The 16,197-nt window shown below is 30.2% G+C and overlaps 4 protein-coding genes across 4 annotated transcripts in view; 2 read left to right on the top strand and 2 right to left on the bottom strand.

The window, feature by feature from the left end:
• The first annotated feature begins 2,380 nt into the window (after positions 1–2,380).
• On the top strand, positions 2,381–5,178 carry LOC101503272 (flavin mononucleotide hydrolase 1, chloroplatic). Its single transcript, XM_004492766.4, has 6 exons — positions 2,381–2,766; positions 3,027–3,078; positions 4,115–4,229; positions 4,304–4,374; positions 4,562–4,649; positions 4,814–5,178. The coding sequence occupies exons 1-6, from the start codon at positions 2,458–2,460 to the stop codon at positions 4,935–4,937; spliced, it is 759 nt and encodes a 252-aa protein (XP_004492823.1). The 5' UTR covers positions 2,381–2,457; the 3' UTR covers positions 4,938–5,178.
• Positions 5,179–6,470: 1,292 nt separating this feature from the next.
• Positions 6,471–8,743, top strand: GRX3 (glutaredoxin 3). Its single transcript, NM_001365278.1, has 3 exons — positions 6,471–6,713; positions 7,349–7,618; positions 8,414–8,743. Exons 1-3 carry the CDS (start codon positions 6,503–6,505, stop codon positions 8,467–8,469), a joined length of 537 nt encoding a protein of 178 aa, NP_001352207.1. The 5' UTR covers positions 6,471–6,502; the 3' UTR covers positions 8,470–8,743.
• Positions 8,744–9,131: 388 nt separating this feature from the next.
• LOC101502623 (uncharacterized) lies at positions 9,132–14,131 on the bottom strand. The gene is made up of 8 exons (XM_004492764.4): positions 13,410–14,131; positions 12,457–12,548; positions 11,645–12,342; positions 11,311–11,381; positions 10,938–11,027; positions 10,624–10,821; positions 10,236–10,398; positions 9,132–9,775 (listed from the first exon to the last, which is right to left on the bottom strand). Exons 1-8 carry the CDS (start codon positions 13,773–13,775, stop codon positions 9,612–9,614), a joined length of 1,842 nt encoding a protein of 613 aa, XP_004492821.3. The 5' UTR covers positions 13,776–14,131; the 3' UTR covers positions 9,132–9,611.
• Positions 14,132–15,647: 1,516 nt separating this feature from the next.
• Positions 15,648–16,197, bottom strand: part of LOC101502312 (ALBINO3-like protein 2, chloroplastic) — a 12,566-nt gene continuing 12,016 nt past the window's right edge. The window contains exons 13-14 of the mRNA XM_012713724.3: positions 16,089–16,197; positions 15,648–15,982 (exon numbers count right to left, since the gene is read on the bottom strand). Coding sequence (XP_012569178.1) covers positions 15,832–15,982; positions 16,089–16,197 — 260 coding nt within the window. The 3' untranslated portion in view covers positions 15,648–15,831. The remainder of the gene's footprint in view (positions 15,983–16,088) is intronic.

The raw sequence follows: 16,197 nt of genomic DNA, 5'->3' as shown, positions 1-16,197 counted from the left end.
TTTTCTGTAATTTTATTGTTTAAGTGTGATGTTGTTTTGTTTGTCGACTTAATATAACGCTTTTTTTTTTGTGTTATCGTCTTGGTTTGATGTTCATCTGGTTCACATTGATAAAATACCTTTAATCTATTACAAATTTTTAATGACTTTTGTTTTACAGATTTAGAGGCATGAATAGTTCGTATACTTCAATTTTATCATATTTATAGGCATATTGTTTAAATTGTGAGTTGTTTGTTGATTTTATAAGAAATTTAATATATTAGGTTGGTCTTCCATTGATTTATAAAAATTTAGTTGAATGGTATCTTAATTAATATTGGAATATCTATATAGTAACCAATATATATGAAACATTACCTAGCTAATGTGTTTGAATAGTAATAGATTTATGATAAGTGAAACCATTTCAACTATTCTTAAAAGAATTTTTTGAATTTATATTATAATTTGAATTAACGAATGTGATATTTTTTAGTAACAAAAAATGTTGTCGAAACAAACAAGATAATTTGTTTGGATTTTTATGATGACAGGTTGTCAACAATTTGTTCATCCCAATTTATTTGTTGGTAAGCCTCATCTTTAGTTGCCTCCTCCTTGTGGATGGATGAATGTTAATAGAGGTGGTGGTGAGCACAATAGTTTGATGGGGATAACCGGAGAAGTTTGATTAAGAAAATCAAAGGCTTGATTTGGTAGTAAGAGTCGATAGTATATCTTGATTAATTTAGGATGCTCTTGAAAATGTTAAATGATTGTTTAAGATAAGATGTTCATCTTGCTACCACTAATACCTCGTATATCAAACACTTATTCAGCATCACAATGGAATTTGGAATATGCCGTTAATTAATTATATCTTTTTGTCGATATTTAAGTGATATAAGAACAAACGACAAAACCCTATATCTTTTTGTACTTTAAGTGACAAAACCCTATGTCCACAAAAAGTTTGTTTTAAAAAAATAAAAAAGTGTATTATGTTATTAGACAATGAGAATCGTCAGCCTAATGATAAGATCACTAATTAAGCAGTTTTAAGTCTTTGAATATAAAATAAATATTTACTTAATAAAAAGATTTCAAAAAAAATTGTACTTAATGAAAAGACCTCATATACATATATTTTCAACTCTAACAATCATAAAATCTTATCTCAAACTAATATTATCTTAATAAAATATTGAATTAATCAGTTTAACTATCGATTGAAAAATAAATATCGTACAAAATCAATTATAGAATTCAATTAATCATTTTTTATTCTAAAGTATATTATTGTGTCTAAAATGCCTCATATTTAAAATCACCTTAAGTCTCGTTACGTCTTGGGTCAGTCTTGATGATAAGAGGCTAAAGTACATAGGGTTTCCGTCAATAAGCACAATAAAAAATTTGGTTGAAGGTATGAAAACTTTGAACTATTTTCAAACATGTTCACTCAGCTTTATAAATTTTGAAAGATAGTCTTCCAAATAAAAAAAAAATATTGTAAAAAAAATGACATTTGAATCTTTTTGTCTTATATGATGTTCTAAGAAAGATGTTAGACCACCCTTTTAAGGAACGCATTTGATCAAAACATATCTAATTTCAATCTTTTTTGGGTGTTTATTTTAAAGCTACCAAATTTATTTCATTCATTGGCTTGATAACGGATCAATCATGACTCAAACGAAGAAACATGTTTTGACTTGTCTTTATGTTAAGATATTTGATATGCTAGAAACAAAGTCAATTTTGAAGGAAATAAATATTTTTAAGTTTGAAATCATCCATAAAACATGAAGTGTCGTTGAAGGCCAAAAAAATATGTTGAATACTCATGTTTTAAATTCTACATATGTATCTCTATTTTATCCTCTTGGTCTCCCCTTACAATAACTTTAGATCAAAGGAAAATATAAGACGTGATAGCATAATTTTATTCATAAAATCGAGAAAAATCATAAACTATTATTTCTAAGAAATATATAAGTGACTTAGTGACTAAAGTGAATGAGTTAAAGAATTGACTAATAAGAAAATTGTAAGTTTGATCATCAACAACAACAAAAACTAACAATACTAACATTATTAATCACTAACATCAATCACTATAAAAATTAAATATTATTACTTCCAAAAAATATCGTCAATTATTAAAAAAATTATAATAATTTTTAAATACTAATCAATAGTTAATTATTTACTAAGACAGTAAACTGTATTAACTGATAATTTATGTTTTGGTCAACAAATGACAACTTCAACAATAATCAATTTCATTTGCATATATATAAACCATGTGGAACAGCTTTTGGAAATAAATAAAAAATAAAAAAAGATAAGCCATGTGGGACTCCATAATATATCATGAACCAAAAAAATATTATTAGCCATTACCCAATTGTTCCTCTTTGGACTTCAGTTTACAACAAAGAGGGTCCATAAATTACAGTAATTCACAAACCAATGAAAAATATAGGAAAAATGTTGTTACCTAGTGTTGGAGTACCATTTTCCTCTTTCTCAATCCACAACAAACCACTTAGAACACCAACAAATTACTTCAAACCTTCACTTTCAAATTCATCAATAATCTCAAACATGTCATCATCAAACAGAAAACTTCCCATTCTGTTATTTGACATCATGGACACAGTTGTTCGTGACCCTTTCTACAAAGACATCCCTGCTTTCTTCGGTATGTCTTTCAATGAACTCATAGATTGCAAAAACCCTACCTCATGGATTGAATTTGAAAAGGGTCTCATTGATGAGGTAAAACTATAAAGCAACAAACTTTGGGGACCCTTTTTCATGTTTTGTATAAAGGTTAACACTTTTTTACAATTGTGAATTCAATTTGTAATTGGGGCATTTGGGGGATTAACGAAATTTTCAATCATTTTTTATATATGTTTGTATTGCTGTTATCTTCATTCATGATTTTTTAATTTCTCAGAACTTCGCATTGAATGGATTGATAGTTTCGGCTTTTAACTGCACTTTTCTTATCAATTTGTATCATTTTCTTTCAGATGGAGCTAGCAAGAAATTTTTTTAAAGATGGAAGGGATTTTGACTTAGAAGGTTTGTCTCAGATTTTGTTGCTAGATAGAGCTTATCACTTAGTATTGGTGTTGTCAATCACGAATTGTGGAGAATAGCAGTTTGTTTGAATTCTGCCACAGTACATAGCTATAATGTCACTATAGTCACTAGTTGAAAGTATTTTGTATTAAATAGCTTATCGCCGAACAATAACAATTTGTCCGATTTCTGCTATGCTATAACGTTATAGGCTTATTGCACTGCTATTTGATAACATTGCTTAGTATTAATCTTCTATGTGTTGAATTGAATAACTATGATATGCAGATAACTTATTTAACATAATGCATCAATTTTTTTTTTTGAGAATTACTGCTTGCATATTTTGAAATTTTGGCTAAAAGAGGAAGATGGTTTGGAGGAGTTACAAATTAGCTGTGGTTTTCCCATGCTGTCTGGAGTATTACATATTATATATCCTACAAAACATGTTAGCTATCTTGTGACTTTTGTTAAAAAAATGTTATGTCCCTTCTTAAGTTTTAGCAGATTTATAATTAACGGTCACCCTAAAATGCTCGCGATGGCGATGAACAGTTACTCAATGAGACGTTCGAATTTACAGAAACCTATCTTTAAGTGAACTTCTGTGAGTCCAAGACAGTTTTTGGGCTGGCATTAATTTCTTTTTAAATGATTTCTATTTTATTACCTGCTCTATCAATACTCACCATAATTTTCCTGTAAAAACTCAATACCGTCTTTGAAAAAATGTGAAATTGTTTTGATGCAAGACTTCGTAAACTGTAATTATGTTTTGGGTCGCTATTAAGATTAATGTAGATAAGTTAGAATTACAGTGCTGTGAAGAAGTCTGCGTTTCCCAATATATATATGGTTGTCTTTAGCCTCCCTTGACCTGTTAATCTGTTATATGTTACTTTTCAATTTCATGTGCTAATTGAAATAGATCAATATTTTGGTTGTCAACATTGAAATTCAATGAAAGCACTCTCCTGTGCTCCAAGCCTGAGATAGCTACTGACTTGAATGTGTTCTTCTATTTCTATGACAGGCCTTAAAACTTGTATGAAAAATGGATATTCATACATAGAAGGGGTTGAACAATTGCTTATTGCCTTAAAGAAAAATAACTTTGAGATGCATGCTTTTACTAACTATCCTATATGGTAAGAAAGTTGATTTTCTATGGTGATATCTATTTTACTTTTCGTGGCATTCTACAGAATATTTTGTGTTGTAGGTACCAGTTGATTGAAGACAAGTTAAAGCTATCAAAATATTTATCTTGGACGTTTTGTTCGTACACACATGGTATGATACATAATCTGTCTGCCGTCTATTAGGCTCCCCCTCTATGGCTTTTGTGTTGATCATCTTTTTGTTTGATTATGATATTATCTATATTCTAGTTGGACAAAAAACTTATCATTTGAGGGACAAACTATCCTGTCATGCAAATCATGAATTTATTTATAGATCCATTTTCATTGTGTTTCAGGCAAGAGGAAACCGGATACTGAATTCTATATGGAAGTTGTGAGGCATCTTAAAGTTGATCCATCACATTGTATTTTCATAGATGACAGGTTTCTTATCTTTCTATACATTGGATCTTTCTACAACAAAATAAATAAATGGTTTTGTGTAAATATAGTTGAGGTGGATTATCAGAGTTGAATTTAGTAATTATGAAACTATTGAACTAGTTTATGTTAAAGATAAAGAGTTTGTGATTTGTATATTGTCTTAGGCCAAAAAATGTGGAGGCAGCTGCTGAAGTTGGGATCAAGGGTGTACATTTCAAGAATGTCGATTTACTGCGCGAAGAATTTTCATTGATGGGGATTGAGATTTCAACAGATGAAGATCAATAGCTTATTTTCTTTGATTCTCTAAATACACCAATTTCTTTTACACTGTGAAAAGGGGATAAACCAAATTTTCTTTTAATTGTATATTCAATTATCTCTATCTCCCTTTCTTAACTATTCTTTTTTGTTTATTATCTCTTCATTTTGTAATCACATTCTCTCTTTCCACTCTTATTTTTTTGCTAATCTGATCCTCTACAAGTGACTATTTTTTTAGATGAAGAAGATCCATTTTCAATTGGAACGAGTTTGGAGTTAAAACCGTGGTTTGATATTTAGCTGTTTAAAATTCTTTGGTTTGAAGAAATGTTCCATCAAATTTGAGTATTGACATGAATGGTTTATTTTCATAGTTTTTTTCTTTAATTTAAAAAGCATGTTCTCTACATTTTGATAGGAATCACTTGAGGTATTTGGCTCAGTTGTTCCACATAGTAATTGTAATAAACTTGTGATTGATTATGATGTATTTGCGATATTCACTTTTGATTTATTATTTAATTGTTGATATTATTCACTTTATTTTTTAAAGTGATAAATTCACTTTCAAATAGTTGGATTTAATATTTAGACTTCTTAAATATGCTACGAGATTAATCCTCACTTGGATATTTAATGAGGTTCTTGCTAAAAATATGTTATGCAATAATCAAATCGAGATCCTCTTTATAAACTCAACTTGCACAACCAACTTTGTTAGAAAAAATATTATTATTTGTAGATAATCGTTTTGTAAAAAAATAAAAATTATTTGTAGATAAATTTTATGAGTTTAATTGTGATGCATTTAAGTGTAATAAGTAATTTTAGTAAAAGTCAAATATCTATAATGATTTAACAGTTGCAATTCAATGATAATATAAAAATTATTTATACTAATGTTGCATATGAATTAAATTCAAATTTGATTGTAAGCAGTTAACTATAAACATAATAGTAAAAAAATTAGGCAAAAAATACTTAATTTTTTAAGTTAACTCAATTTACGTTTAAATTCTTTAAGTTTATTTTATCTCGATTTGTTCTTTAATTTACATTATGTTTGCATTTTTGATCATTTATCTCAATTCTGACAACAATTATTTTAATTGAAAACTTCTGATAATTTGAAACTTTATTAAATATTCATCAAATCTTACATACGGTATTTTCTCTATAACAATTCACACGCATATAATCTTAAAAAATAATAATAGTTTATCCACGTAATCAATGTATTTTAACTTATTTAGTTTGAACAAAATCAACTTATTGCAATATTTATATTAAATCTTAACAATTTTATGACAGTAATTCGAGAAAACTTTCAAATTTAAAATATTACGTGCATAATTTAATATACCTTAAAGATTAATGATACAAATAAATGTAATTTTAAGACCAAATGAAAAATAAAAAATCTAATTGAAAATTAAATTAAATCTAGAAAATTAAAAATTTATTTTTGACAAAAAAAAATTAGGAATTAAAAATAGATTGTATGAAATTAAAAAGGTATCTTGCCCATTATTATATTTGGTGGAGAGAAGATCGTGGGTGGAAAATTGGAACTCCAAAACTGAACAAACATGTCTTTCAGTTGCTGCGTTAAGCCAATCCCTTTGCACTTACACCTGCACCCAACAACAACAACAACATCATGCTTCAACTCCCACCTTTCAGGAACAACAACAACCTCGTCACTCTCTCTACGACCTCTTGTTCTCACACGAAATACCTCTTTCAATTTCCACCCTAAACTACTACTCAAACGCTCTTTCAACACAATTCGTTGCTCTGGTACTTCTATCCTCTTTTTCATGTTATGGGTTTTTACTTAATCACCATAAAGTCATAACCTTTGATTATTACACCCTTCAATTTTTCACAATTTACCCCAACCCCTTTTAGGGTTTACCTCTAATTCTATTAATTTTTTAACTACTTACAACTTCATAGATATAGGATTAGGGTCTGTTGTTTGGATAAGCTTATTTGACTTTATTTAGTGACAGTTACATTTGTGATTCTATTTGTAAGATATTATAGAAACAACTTAAGACATGTTCAAATTTTGTTTTTTAGCTTATTTTCATTAGAGATTATGGAAAAAACTTATGAAAAATACTTGCAACTTATGCGAAAATAGTTTGATTTGATTTTACCTTTTGTTATTAAAATAGCTTATACATAAATGCCTATCCAAAAGTTGTTTTCACAAGCTCTTTAGAATAGCTTATGAAAACTGCTTATAGCTTATAAGAAAATAATTTGATTTGATTTTATCTTTTGTCATGAAAATAGTTTATACATAAACACTTACCGCATATGCTATAACTTGTTTATACATAAACTCTTTCATGTCTTTTTTCCTTTTAAATTTTTACCATGAAAAAATTATAACTTTCTTTCTTTCTGGTTTTGGTTTGTTCCAGCGTTGACTCCTGAATTGAAGTCCACATTGGATAAAGTTGTTACTTCGAACAAAATAGTATTGTTTATGAAGGGTACCAAGGACTTTCCACAGTGTGGATTCTCAAACACAGTTGTGCAAATACTGAAGTCTTTGAATGCGTCTTTCGAAACGATAAACATACTGGAAAATGATTTGTTGCGCCAGGGACTGAAGGACTATTCCAATTGGCCTACCTTTCCTCAACTCTACATTGATGGAGAGTTTTTTGGTGGCTGTGATATCACTGTTGGTATGATTATGCTTCTTCCTTGATTACAATATTGGAATAATCATTCGATGTTGCTTTGGTGATAATGTTAACATATGTTACTTGTTTTTCTAATGCTTGTTTATTTTGGTTTGCTTCACTGATGCAATCATTTGGATTTTGGACACGAGCTAACCGAAATAGCGAATTAGTAATTGTAAATAAGTTAATAGGAAGAGCTATGATGAATTGTTGAATTTCACATTTTACATTTGAGCTAGGAAATATGCTAATCAGGCTGGTACTACTAGTGATTATCATGTTAAAACTAATGGAATTATTATTACTAGGTTTAGCTTGTATATACTTTCATTCTCATTCTTATGAGATTAAAGATTCAGTAGTTAGAACCTAACCTAGAAAGTAAAGGGAAAAGAGTCATATATCTTGAGATTGATATAAAAAAAAAACTAGAAATACCAAAGATGACCAAATTGATTCAAATCTAAGTAACCCGACACAGGTTCTATCATGCTGGTGGCAGAGACACTGTTTTTTTATCAGCTATTGCAAAATGCCGGTTTGCACATGTATTATATTTTTGGTTACATTTACATACCTTGCTTCCTTGTAATTGATTCATAAAAGTTGAAAAACAAAAAGTTGTTACTCTCAAGTAGGTTCTCCAGCTTTCAAATGTTTACTGCCTGCTGTTACTATTGACTGCATAAGAATCAGTTATTAAGATTATCTTTTTAACATCAGATGAGACTATATTATTATTTACCATCACTTGATTTATAGAAAATAATTGTCCTATTCTCACTTTGTTTACAGAGGCATATAAGAATGGGGAATTGCAGGAACTGGTGGAGAAGGCAATGTGCTCTTGAAGCCTAATTGGTCATGAACAGATGGAAGCAATGGGTTGGGGATGAGGAATTCTCCCTAAGTTATACCATGGCTTGGGGATAATGGACCAAATATATTTGTATGATACATACATTTGTGTCCACAAATGTCTATTCTTTATGAGTATATCACAGTACTATATTTCAATTATCCTGGCATTTGAATGCAAAAGTAGAATATCTCATTGAATAGACAATTTTAGTGCTGGTAGGTGCTGCTTCAAACTTTGTTCATTTAATCAATTCTCTTGCTTGTGTAAAACTGTCATGTTCTGAATAACAACTACAAGATCATAGATTCAAATCGTGAAATCCATGCCATGAGATTTGTAGCCTCAGGTTGAATTTTTTGGTAATGTCATGTCATGGTATGAGATTTGCAACGATCAGATCACAAGTTGGATTTTTTTGGGTAATGTCATGTCATGGAATGAGGTTTGTAACTATCAGATCACAAGGTAGCAACCTTAGCTTCCTAAAATGGTAGAAGCCTCGTGATGTGAAGTAGATTGTGCACTTAAATATTTAGGGTATGTTATCAATTCAATACAATTAATGTGCCAATGTACAAGGGAATTGTATCACCCTTCTAGAGAAATTACACTGTTATCTCTAGTGAAAATTAAAACTTACTCGGCATATCATAACATACAAAATACACTAAGAATAAAATTCAAAAATTATGTTACATTGTGAATAACTCTCGATTCACAATAGTAATTTCGGCGAAATAAAGTTCAGTGCCACTGCTTCACACAAAATAAAGCTCTAGCCGGGCTATACTAGGTTTGATGAAACACATATAAACATAGAAAATCACTTTCAGAGGAGTGACAAAGAATGTCATCAAAGAATACACGAGAAAACCAAAATGTGGATCAGCATGCATTCCCACACACAACAGCTTTCAATGCAGGATTATCTGGTTAGGAATACTATGGTTTTGAAGAAGTCCATGCAGCATATTCTCGCACTTGCAAATTGCAAGGATTTTACTATGATTAATTCCCTTTGGTCAGTTTTCAATCAAGAATTGACTTTCACTGTAAAGCTACATCCACACTTGTAAAAATCATAGAATGGTCCGTCAATAAGGACTGCTGTTAGATGAGAAGACTCAAATGCTAAGATCCATTGCCTTTTTCTTGAGAAGAGTGATGTGACGAGGAAGAGTGAAGCAAAGATTGCGCAGCTAATAATCTGTCCCTTAACATAGCATTATACTCGTACAAATTTTTGAGATTATTCTGAATATCTGACATGTTCATCTCAGAACCACCCTTGCATTCTGCATCACATTTGTATACAAGTTATATGAGAGGTAGTAGCAACATTAGCTAACAATTTTTCAAAACTTAATAACACAATATTATGTTCATTATTTTTATCATGTGATGTTTTTTTTACATATATTTACTCAAATGTGTCAAACAACAAAGGTCAAGCTAAATAACATTCTCTTTCCAAGTTTGGTATAAATATATTACTTTCCAATTTAGGAACTTGTAATCACAATGTCATATATGGTCATCAGCACTTTCTTTAATAAGACAAAATGTGGAAGGCATTTATGATGGTGTGACTGTGGATCTAAGATCTCAGTTTCACTTTTGAAGCTCAGCAAAGTAACATTCAACAAAACTTATTTTACATCAAAAGAGATTGATTTCAATATCACCAAATAAGTATGCAGGTCAATTTATCAATTAAAATAAACACTAATAATTAGTGAAGTGGTATCAACATACCTAGTGAAGGTGGAGGTGGAATAAAGTTCTCATCAATAATAGACGACTCTTGAGGTTGAGACGGTGAGGAATCTCTGCTTGAACCAACAATCTGCTGCTTTTCCGTATTTTCATAATACATTTTCGACTCATTTGTAGATACAAGCGGTTTTTTTATCAATGACTGGAAGAAAACATTGAAAGATTTAATTTAAAAAATGTTTGTCACCAACAATAGATTTTACTAGAAATACAAACAAATCATGCTAACCACATATCTTAAACTATATACATAGGGATAAGGAACATGTAATCTTATGTGAGAGTTCTTGACATGAGATGAGAAGAACAATTATCAGTTATGATGTGAACCAAAAAAACTAAAGAACATATACGGTGTCAGCTTTACCTTGTTGGCAGGTAAACTCGGTTTTGTGTACCAATTTATAGAACTTGTTTTGCTCTGCAGCCTTCGCTTACGTGATGACTCACTACCACGAACTGAACGCAACCTAAACCCACCACAATTAGGTTCCTTTTTAGATTTATCATAGTTTTCATCATCCATCGTAGGACAACCATAGGTGTATTTTACATATTTCCTCAACTGGTTAAAAGAAGAAATATCAGTCATATAATCAATAACTAAGAACCCTATTATTGAGCATAAGGAAATTAATGTGAACTATACAAGATGTTTTCAGAAGTCAACAAAGAAATTACCTTGTCCCAATTATCTTGAGCTTTACGCCGATTTCTAATTGACCGCAAAACACTATCCTCATTTCTGAGCTTCTTTATCCTGTATTCACACTAGAATTGTAAAACAAGGTTAGCACAATATGGAATATAAGTATGAAAAAGCTATGAATCTATCAGGCTATAAGCAATCAAATATCTGTGATGAAATGTTAGAAAATAGAGAAGAATATGCATATCTGTGACGAAAATATAGGCCTGTGTCCCAGACTTTCGATACAAGATAAAAATCTCAACTCCTATCAAATCTTCTATATTGATTGAATCATTGTATAAAACAAAGTTTAAATTATTCAGGAATCCTAATTGAATAATATCGAGAAAGGAAGAAGTAAACCTGTATCATTAGATAGAAAAAGATGCCTATGCTAATGCAATACAAGCCACCAAGGTCTGCAAGGAAGCTCACTGCAGATAAAACAGAAAAGGGTTAAGTTATCAACAATGTGCACCAAAACTGAATATTTGAGCAGAAAGGTAGCAAAGATATGATAGTGTCTCTAGCTAGATTTTGTAGTTGAGTTAGGCACAATCTATTTTAATTCTAACAGTCTCCAAAACAGTTAACATATTACAAATTTTTAGAACAAAAACTCATGGCTCAATTGGTTAACCTTATTTAACTATTGTAGAAAATAGCTTGCAAAAAGAAGACATGGAAAGATGCTTACCAGGACCCAAAATACTTTGTTTATCAACCTCCACAACATAAGCAGAGAGAAAATTGATATACAACGTGGTGTTAACTAGTCCATCAACAGAATTTTCAAGAGATGTTCGAAGTTGATTTGTATCGCGAAAAATTGAACCCGGGAGGAACTCGTGAAATAAAGGCTGAATGAGCTTTAGGTCATGTAAATTATGGTATATTCGAGGAAACAAGTTGAATTTCAAAATATTCGATTGCCTCCCTCTGAATGTTACTGGCCTATCATCAAAAGCGCTTCCATTTTTTAGCGTTCCATTAACAAAACTCACGTGTTTTTTAGCACTATCCATTGAAGCGAGATGGAATTCGTAACCAACTGCAGTGGCAGGATTATTTGGGAGATCAACAAACTGCCATGAAATGTACATGTTATCAGAGATGAGCTTGCAATTTTTACACTTGACTGCTATCGTTGGTCCCTTGCTTGAATTGTGACATGAGTAGTTCGCTAAAGTTGACAGAGAAACAACTCTTTCATCAATAAAGCCTGGATTACCGGTAACTAAATTACCGAGATCGCGTAGATTTGCACAGCTCATACTAGATATAGTTGTTATATTGAACTCCATGTCATTGAAAAATGAGGTTAATTCTGGTCCATTTGTTGCTCTTACATTATGAACCTCAATTGATCTCTTTGATATGATCTGGTATAGCAACCTGATGGAAAGTTGAATAAAAAAATAATGATTTGTGATAAACCAAAATCGAAGTGTAATAAGGAAAAAATAATAAATCTCTTTAAGATTTTGTGACAAGGCATCAGAGACTCACGCGGCAAACAAACCGATAAATAGTATCCAACTTGCTATGGAGAAAGCTCCACCAAGTTCAGTTTTGCGTTTGGTTACCACTTTTTGATCATCCTACAAGAGAGGGAAAAAAAAATGGTGCTCAATAATGCAATTTTAACGCATAATGATACAGTTAATAACAATGTGCAATTGAGTTTATTGCTTCATGCTCCTTGGGTAAATAGAATGACTTGAAAAGGATAGTAGCTAATAACACTAAACAATATGCATCCATTGTAGCCATAGTGACACCAAAAAGGTTAAGGACCTACTAATAACCAGGAAATCAAACCACCAATAACAAAACAACCATAACATGACCCAAGGTCTGTTTGGATTGACTTATTTGAGCTTATATATTGGAATAAACACTTGTGAGACTGCTTGGAGACAACTAATGACATGTTCATAAGTTGTTTTCATTTCAGCATATTTCTATAAACTCTTTAGGATAGTTTATGAAAACAACTTATAGCTTATATGAAAATAATTTGACTTTATTTTTATCTTTTGTTATAGAAATAGTGTCACTTTAACATAAAAACTTACGTGATAAGCACTTTTGCTTGAAAAAATTAATTAAGTTGTTTATACAAACAAGTCACTACTTTATATCCAAAAAATGAAACTAAAGCAAAAAAAGATTGCAAGGTTAGTAAAGTAAAATCTTAAATTTGGGGTAGGGGGCATAAAGCTAAACAATGATCATATTTCATCAAATCAAAGAATGGAACTATATACCATATGGAACAATGTATTTAATATAATTGGTAACTAATCAAAATAGGAATCAATCAATGAGCTCATCCTTACTTACATCTAATACATACTAGTATAAACTAACTTAACTAAACACCAACTAATTTAACTGATAAAGCAGAATTAACTGCAACTAAATTCTACAGTTTGATTGTAACAAAACAAAATACTAACCAACCAATGTCTAGTAGCAAAGCAAATATCCAAGCGACTAACAAACCATCTAAGCTGAAACCAAACACCACGGCCATCACCAAGGCTCATAAACCTAAGAAAGAAGCAAAAGAAAAGCCAAGAAAGAAGCATAACAAGTGTAGCCTCCAAAAACACAGCTTGTGACTGTGTAAACTTCTTGATTGTATCAAAGCCAGGGAGTGTCTCTGGGATGCTAAGTGCATAGTAATCAACACCGGAATCTGTTGTGATATTTGAATTAGCATCAAAGAGGTTACAAGTGTTTGCCACAAGGTCAAGAACATGCCCTGGTGTGCAAGCACAAAAGGTGCCATTGTAGGTGATTGAATTTGAGGGACAAGTCATTGAAATTTTGAGAGGTACCCAGTTGACAAAGAAAGGGAAAGATTGTAACTTGAAGTTAGATTTGGGTTTTTGAATACATGAGATGAAATGGGGTTGATCTTGTTTGATGGATTTGTTGGTAGACAACAAAACCAAAGCAAATAACGTTAGTTTTTGTTTTTGTTTTTGTTTTGTTTTGTTTTTGTTTTTGTGTGTTTGAGAGTTCCTTAGCGTTGAAGCAGTGGTGATAGATAAAGAAAAGAATTGAATTATGAGTTGTTGTTTTTGCTGTTGTAGCTGGTTTTTGTGTAACTTTGTTTTGCGTGTGTGTTTTGTATTCGTTTCTGCTTTTTTTACAAAGCAGTCACAACACAGGTTGGTCCGGAACATTACGCTTTTCTAAATTATTATATGGCCTTTTGCTTATTTCTAATGGTACCACCACATTAATTCATTCTACGTCTTATTTTTCTTGTACATCTTAATTCTAGATGTTTTCTTTGACTCAATTAATTCTACGTGTTTCTTAATTTTGTTTTTTTATCTGTATGATTTCGTTAATAAAAGTCTCGACAATAAAACAAAAGTCATGATTGCATAGATAAACGGATTCTCTTCAATTTATATATAATATGGTTTATAAATAATATATTTAATTAAATAATGAATAATTTGATTTTACGTCTAACGTATAAAAATTTTAAAATATAAAAATAAACATTAAAATTAATACAATTCTTAATAATAAAACTAACATATATAAGAGATGATTGATCAATGTACAACATATTTTTTATAAATTTTAAACTCTTTCGTTCTTTTTAAAGATTGCAAAAATAATTTATATGAACATAATTAACAAGTTCTATATTATTATTTTAAAAAGTGAATGATAATATTTTTATTTTATTTTTTTATTAATTAGTCCAAACTCTATATATATATATATATATGACTTTAACAAAGGAGCGTATTATTGTAAATGTGAATAAATAATAATGATTTAAGAGCAATGTATATAATATTTATTATAATTGAAATAAATGAATGTTACATTAAAAATAAGATGAAATACATTTTTTTTACTCAGTAAAATATTTATTTTAAGAGTTTTTTCTTTGTAAATATTATACCACTAGTTATGCAACCAAGAGAGAATTGTTATTACATTTATCTCTGTATATATAACCTTTGCTGATTAATTTACATCTTACTCTATTATTCATGCATGTTATATATATATATATATATCACCATTTTCAAATGATGTAATTAATTCAAATTAAGTTATTGTTTTGGATTATTTTTTCTCAATACACATGGTTTAAGTTGAATTTTTCTACTAAAATTACAAATTTTGAATTTTAAATTTCTTAAAGATGAAGTAGAGAGGAAGAAGATAGTGTTGAATGAAGATGATAAATTGGACAAAACAGATATAATGAAAGAAAATGATGAAGAAACTGGCGAAGAATCAGATGAAATTATTGATGTTGCACAAACTAATTGTTGGTTTTGTTTTTGTTTTTTTTTTCTTCTGGGTTTCAAGGTGAGTTTTATTTGGTTGTTCAAAGAAACTAAGTGGGAAATGGTATGATAAACAGGGAGAAGGTGAACATTGATACTAACCAGAAATTAAACTAAACTTAAAAGATCATAGATATATTTTTCTTAAGGTTCAATCATGAAAATGTGTCAAATTAAAAGAATTCAATACATTTCCCCAAAATATCATATATGTTTCACTTACGAGTGCATGAGTCAAGTCTTTGTGGACTCCATAATTTTACCTAAACTCCCGAGTTTTACGGAGCATAAACACTACCTTTAACTTGTTACCTAGTTAAAACAAAAAAGTTGTTAGAAAAATTAATGTAATGAGAGTCATATATATACGTTGTGATCCTTTAAATATATTTTATATCATATATTCCGGCAGAGTTATTAATATTTTACAAGAAAATATATTATTATCTATATAAATAAATAACCGTAAAGCGAACAAGAAATGAAAGGGAAAACTACACTGATTAGATATAGAATACAAAAAATATAGACATCAGTAAATTAACTGAAATCAGAGTTCTCTCCTGCTACGGGCAAGATCACTCGCAAAATCTTCATCTTGCTCACACTGTTCCAAGAATTTCTTATAAGCAGGATTAAAAGCAACAACAGGACGCAGATATTTTGCAGCTTCAGCCTTTTGACCAGCATCATATAGAGTGCTGTAAACCCAAGAAATCCAACCCAATCACATGAGCAAAATGGAAATAACTGTGTCAGAAGAGGAATGTTTCAACACAACATTAAGGTATTTAACCTAGGCTGTACCTGGCAAGCAGCAGCAACCCATCAAAATAATAGCCTTTGCTAGTAGGATCTTCAGGCTCCTCCATATTTGCAATTCTTTCAAAGTGTGCACGCCCTTCATCCCTCTTTC

The sequence above is a fragment of the Cicer arietinum genome, chromosome 3 (assembly GCF_000331145.2).
Source record: "Cicer arietinum cultivar CDC Frontier isolate Library 1 chromosome 3, Cicar.CDCFrontier_v2.0, whole genome shotgun sequence".
In the NCBI taxonomy this organism is placed as follows: domain Eukaryota; kingdom Viridiplantae; phylum Streptophyta; class Magnoliopsida; order Fabales; family Fabaceae; genus Cicer; species Cicer arietinum.
Note: the sequence above shows the minus strand (reverse complement) of the source record. Positions and strands in the feature narration are given on the sequence as shown.

What these genes read in the sequence shown, in the direction of transcription:
- LOC101503272 (XM_004492766.4), top strand. Translation starts at nt 2,458, where the DNA reads ATGAAAAATATAGGAAAAATGTTGTTACCTAGTGTTGGAGTACCATTT. An exon ending in AAGGGATTTTGACTTAGAAG is followed by an intron (nt 3,079 to 4,114) that starts GTTTGTCTCAGA and finishes TTTCTATGACAG; the next exon opens with GCCTTAAAACTTGTATGAAA. An exon ending in TTTACTAACTATCCTATATG is followed by an intron (nt 4,230 to 4,303) that starts GTAAGAAAGTTG and finishes TTTGTGTTGTAG; the next exon opens with GTACCAGTTGATTGAAGACA.
- GRX3 (NM_001365278.1), top strand. Translation starts at nt 6,503, where the DNA reads ATGTCTTTCAGTTGCTGCGTTAAGCCAATCCCTTTGCACTTACACCTG. An exon ending in CAACACAATTCGTTGCTCTG is followed by an intron (nt 6,714 to 7,348) that starts GTACTTCTATCC and finishes GGTTTGTTCCAG; the next exon opens with CGTTGACTCCTGAATTGAAG. An exon ending in TGGCTGTGATATCACTGTTG is followed by an intron (nt 7,619 to 8,413) that starts GTATGATTATGC and finishes CTTTGTTTACAG; the next exon opens with AGGCATATAAGAATGGGGAA.
- LOC101502623 (XM_004492764.4), bottom strand. Translation starts at nt 13,775, where the DNA reads ATGACTTGTCCCTCAAATTCAATCACCTACAATGGCACCTTTTGTGCT. An exon ending in TTGCTACTAGACATTGGTTG is followed by an intron (nt 12,549 to 13,409) that starts GTTAGTATTTTG and finishes CCTCTCTTGTAG; the next exon opens with GATGATCAAAAAGTGGTAAC. An exon ending in TTTATCGGTTTGTTTGCCGC is followed by an intron (nt 12,343 to 12,456) that starts GTGAGTCTCTGA and finishes ACTTTCCATCAG; the next exon opens with GTTGCTATACCAGATCATAT.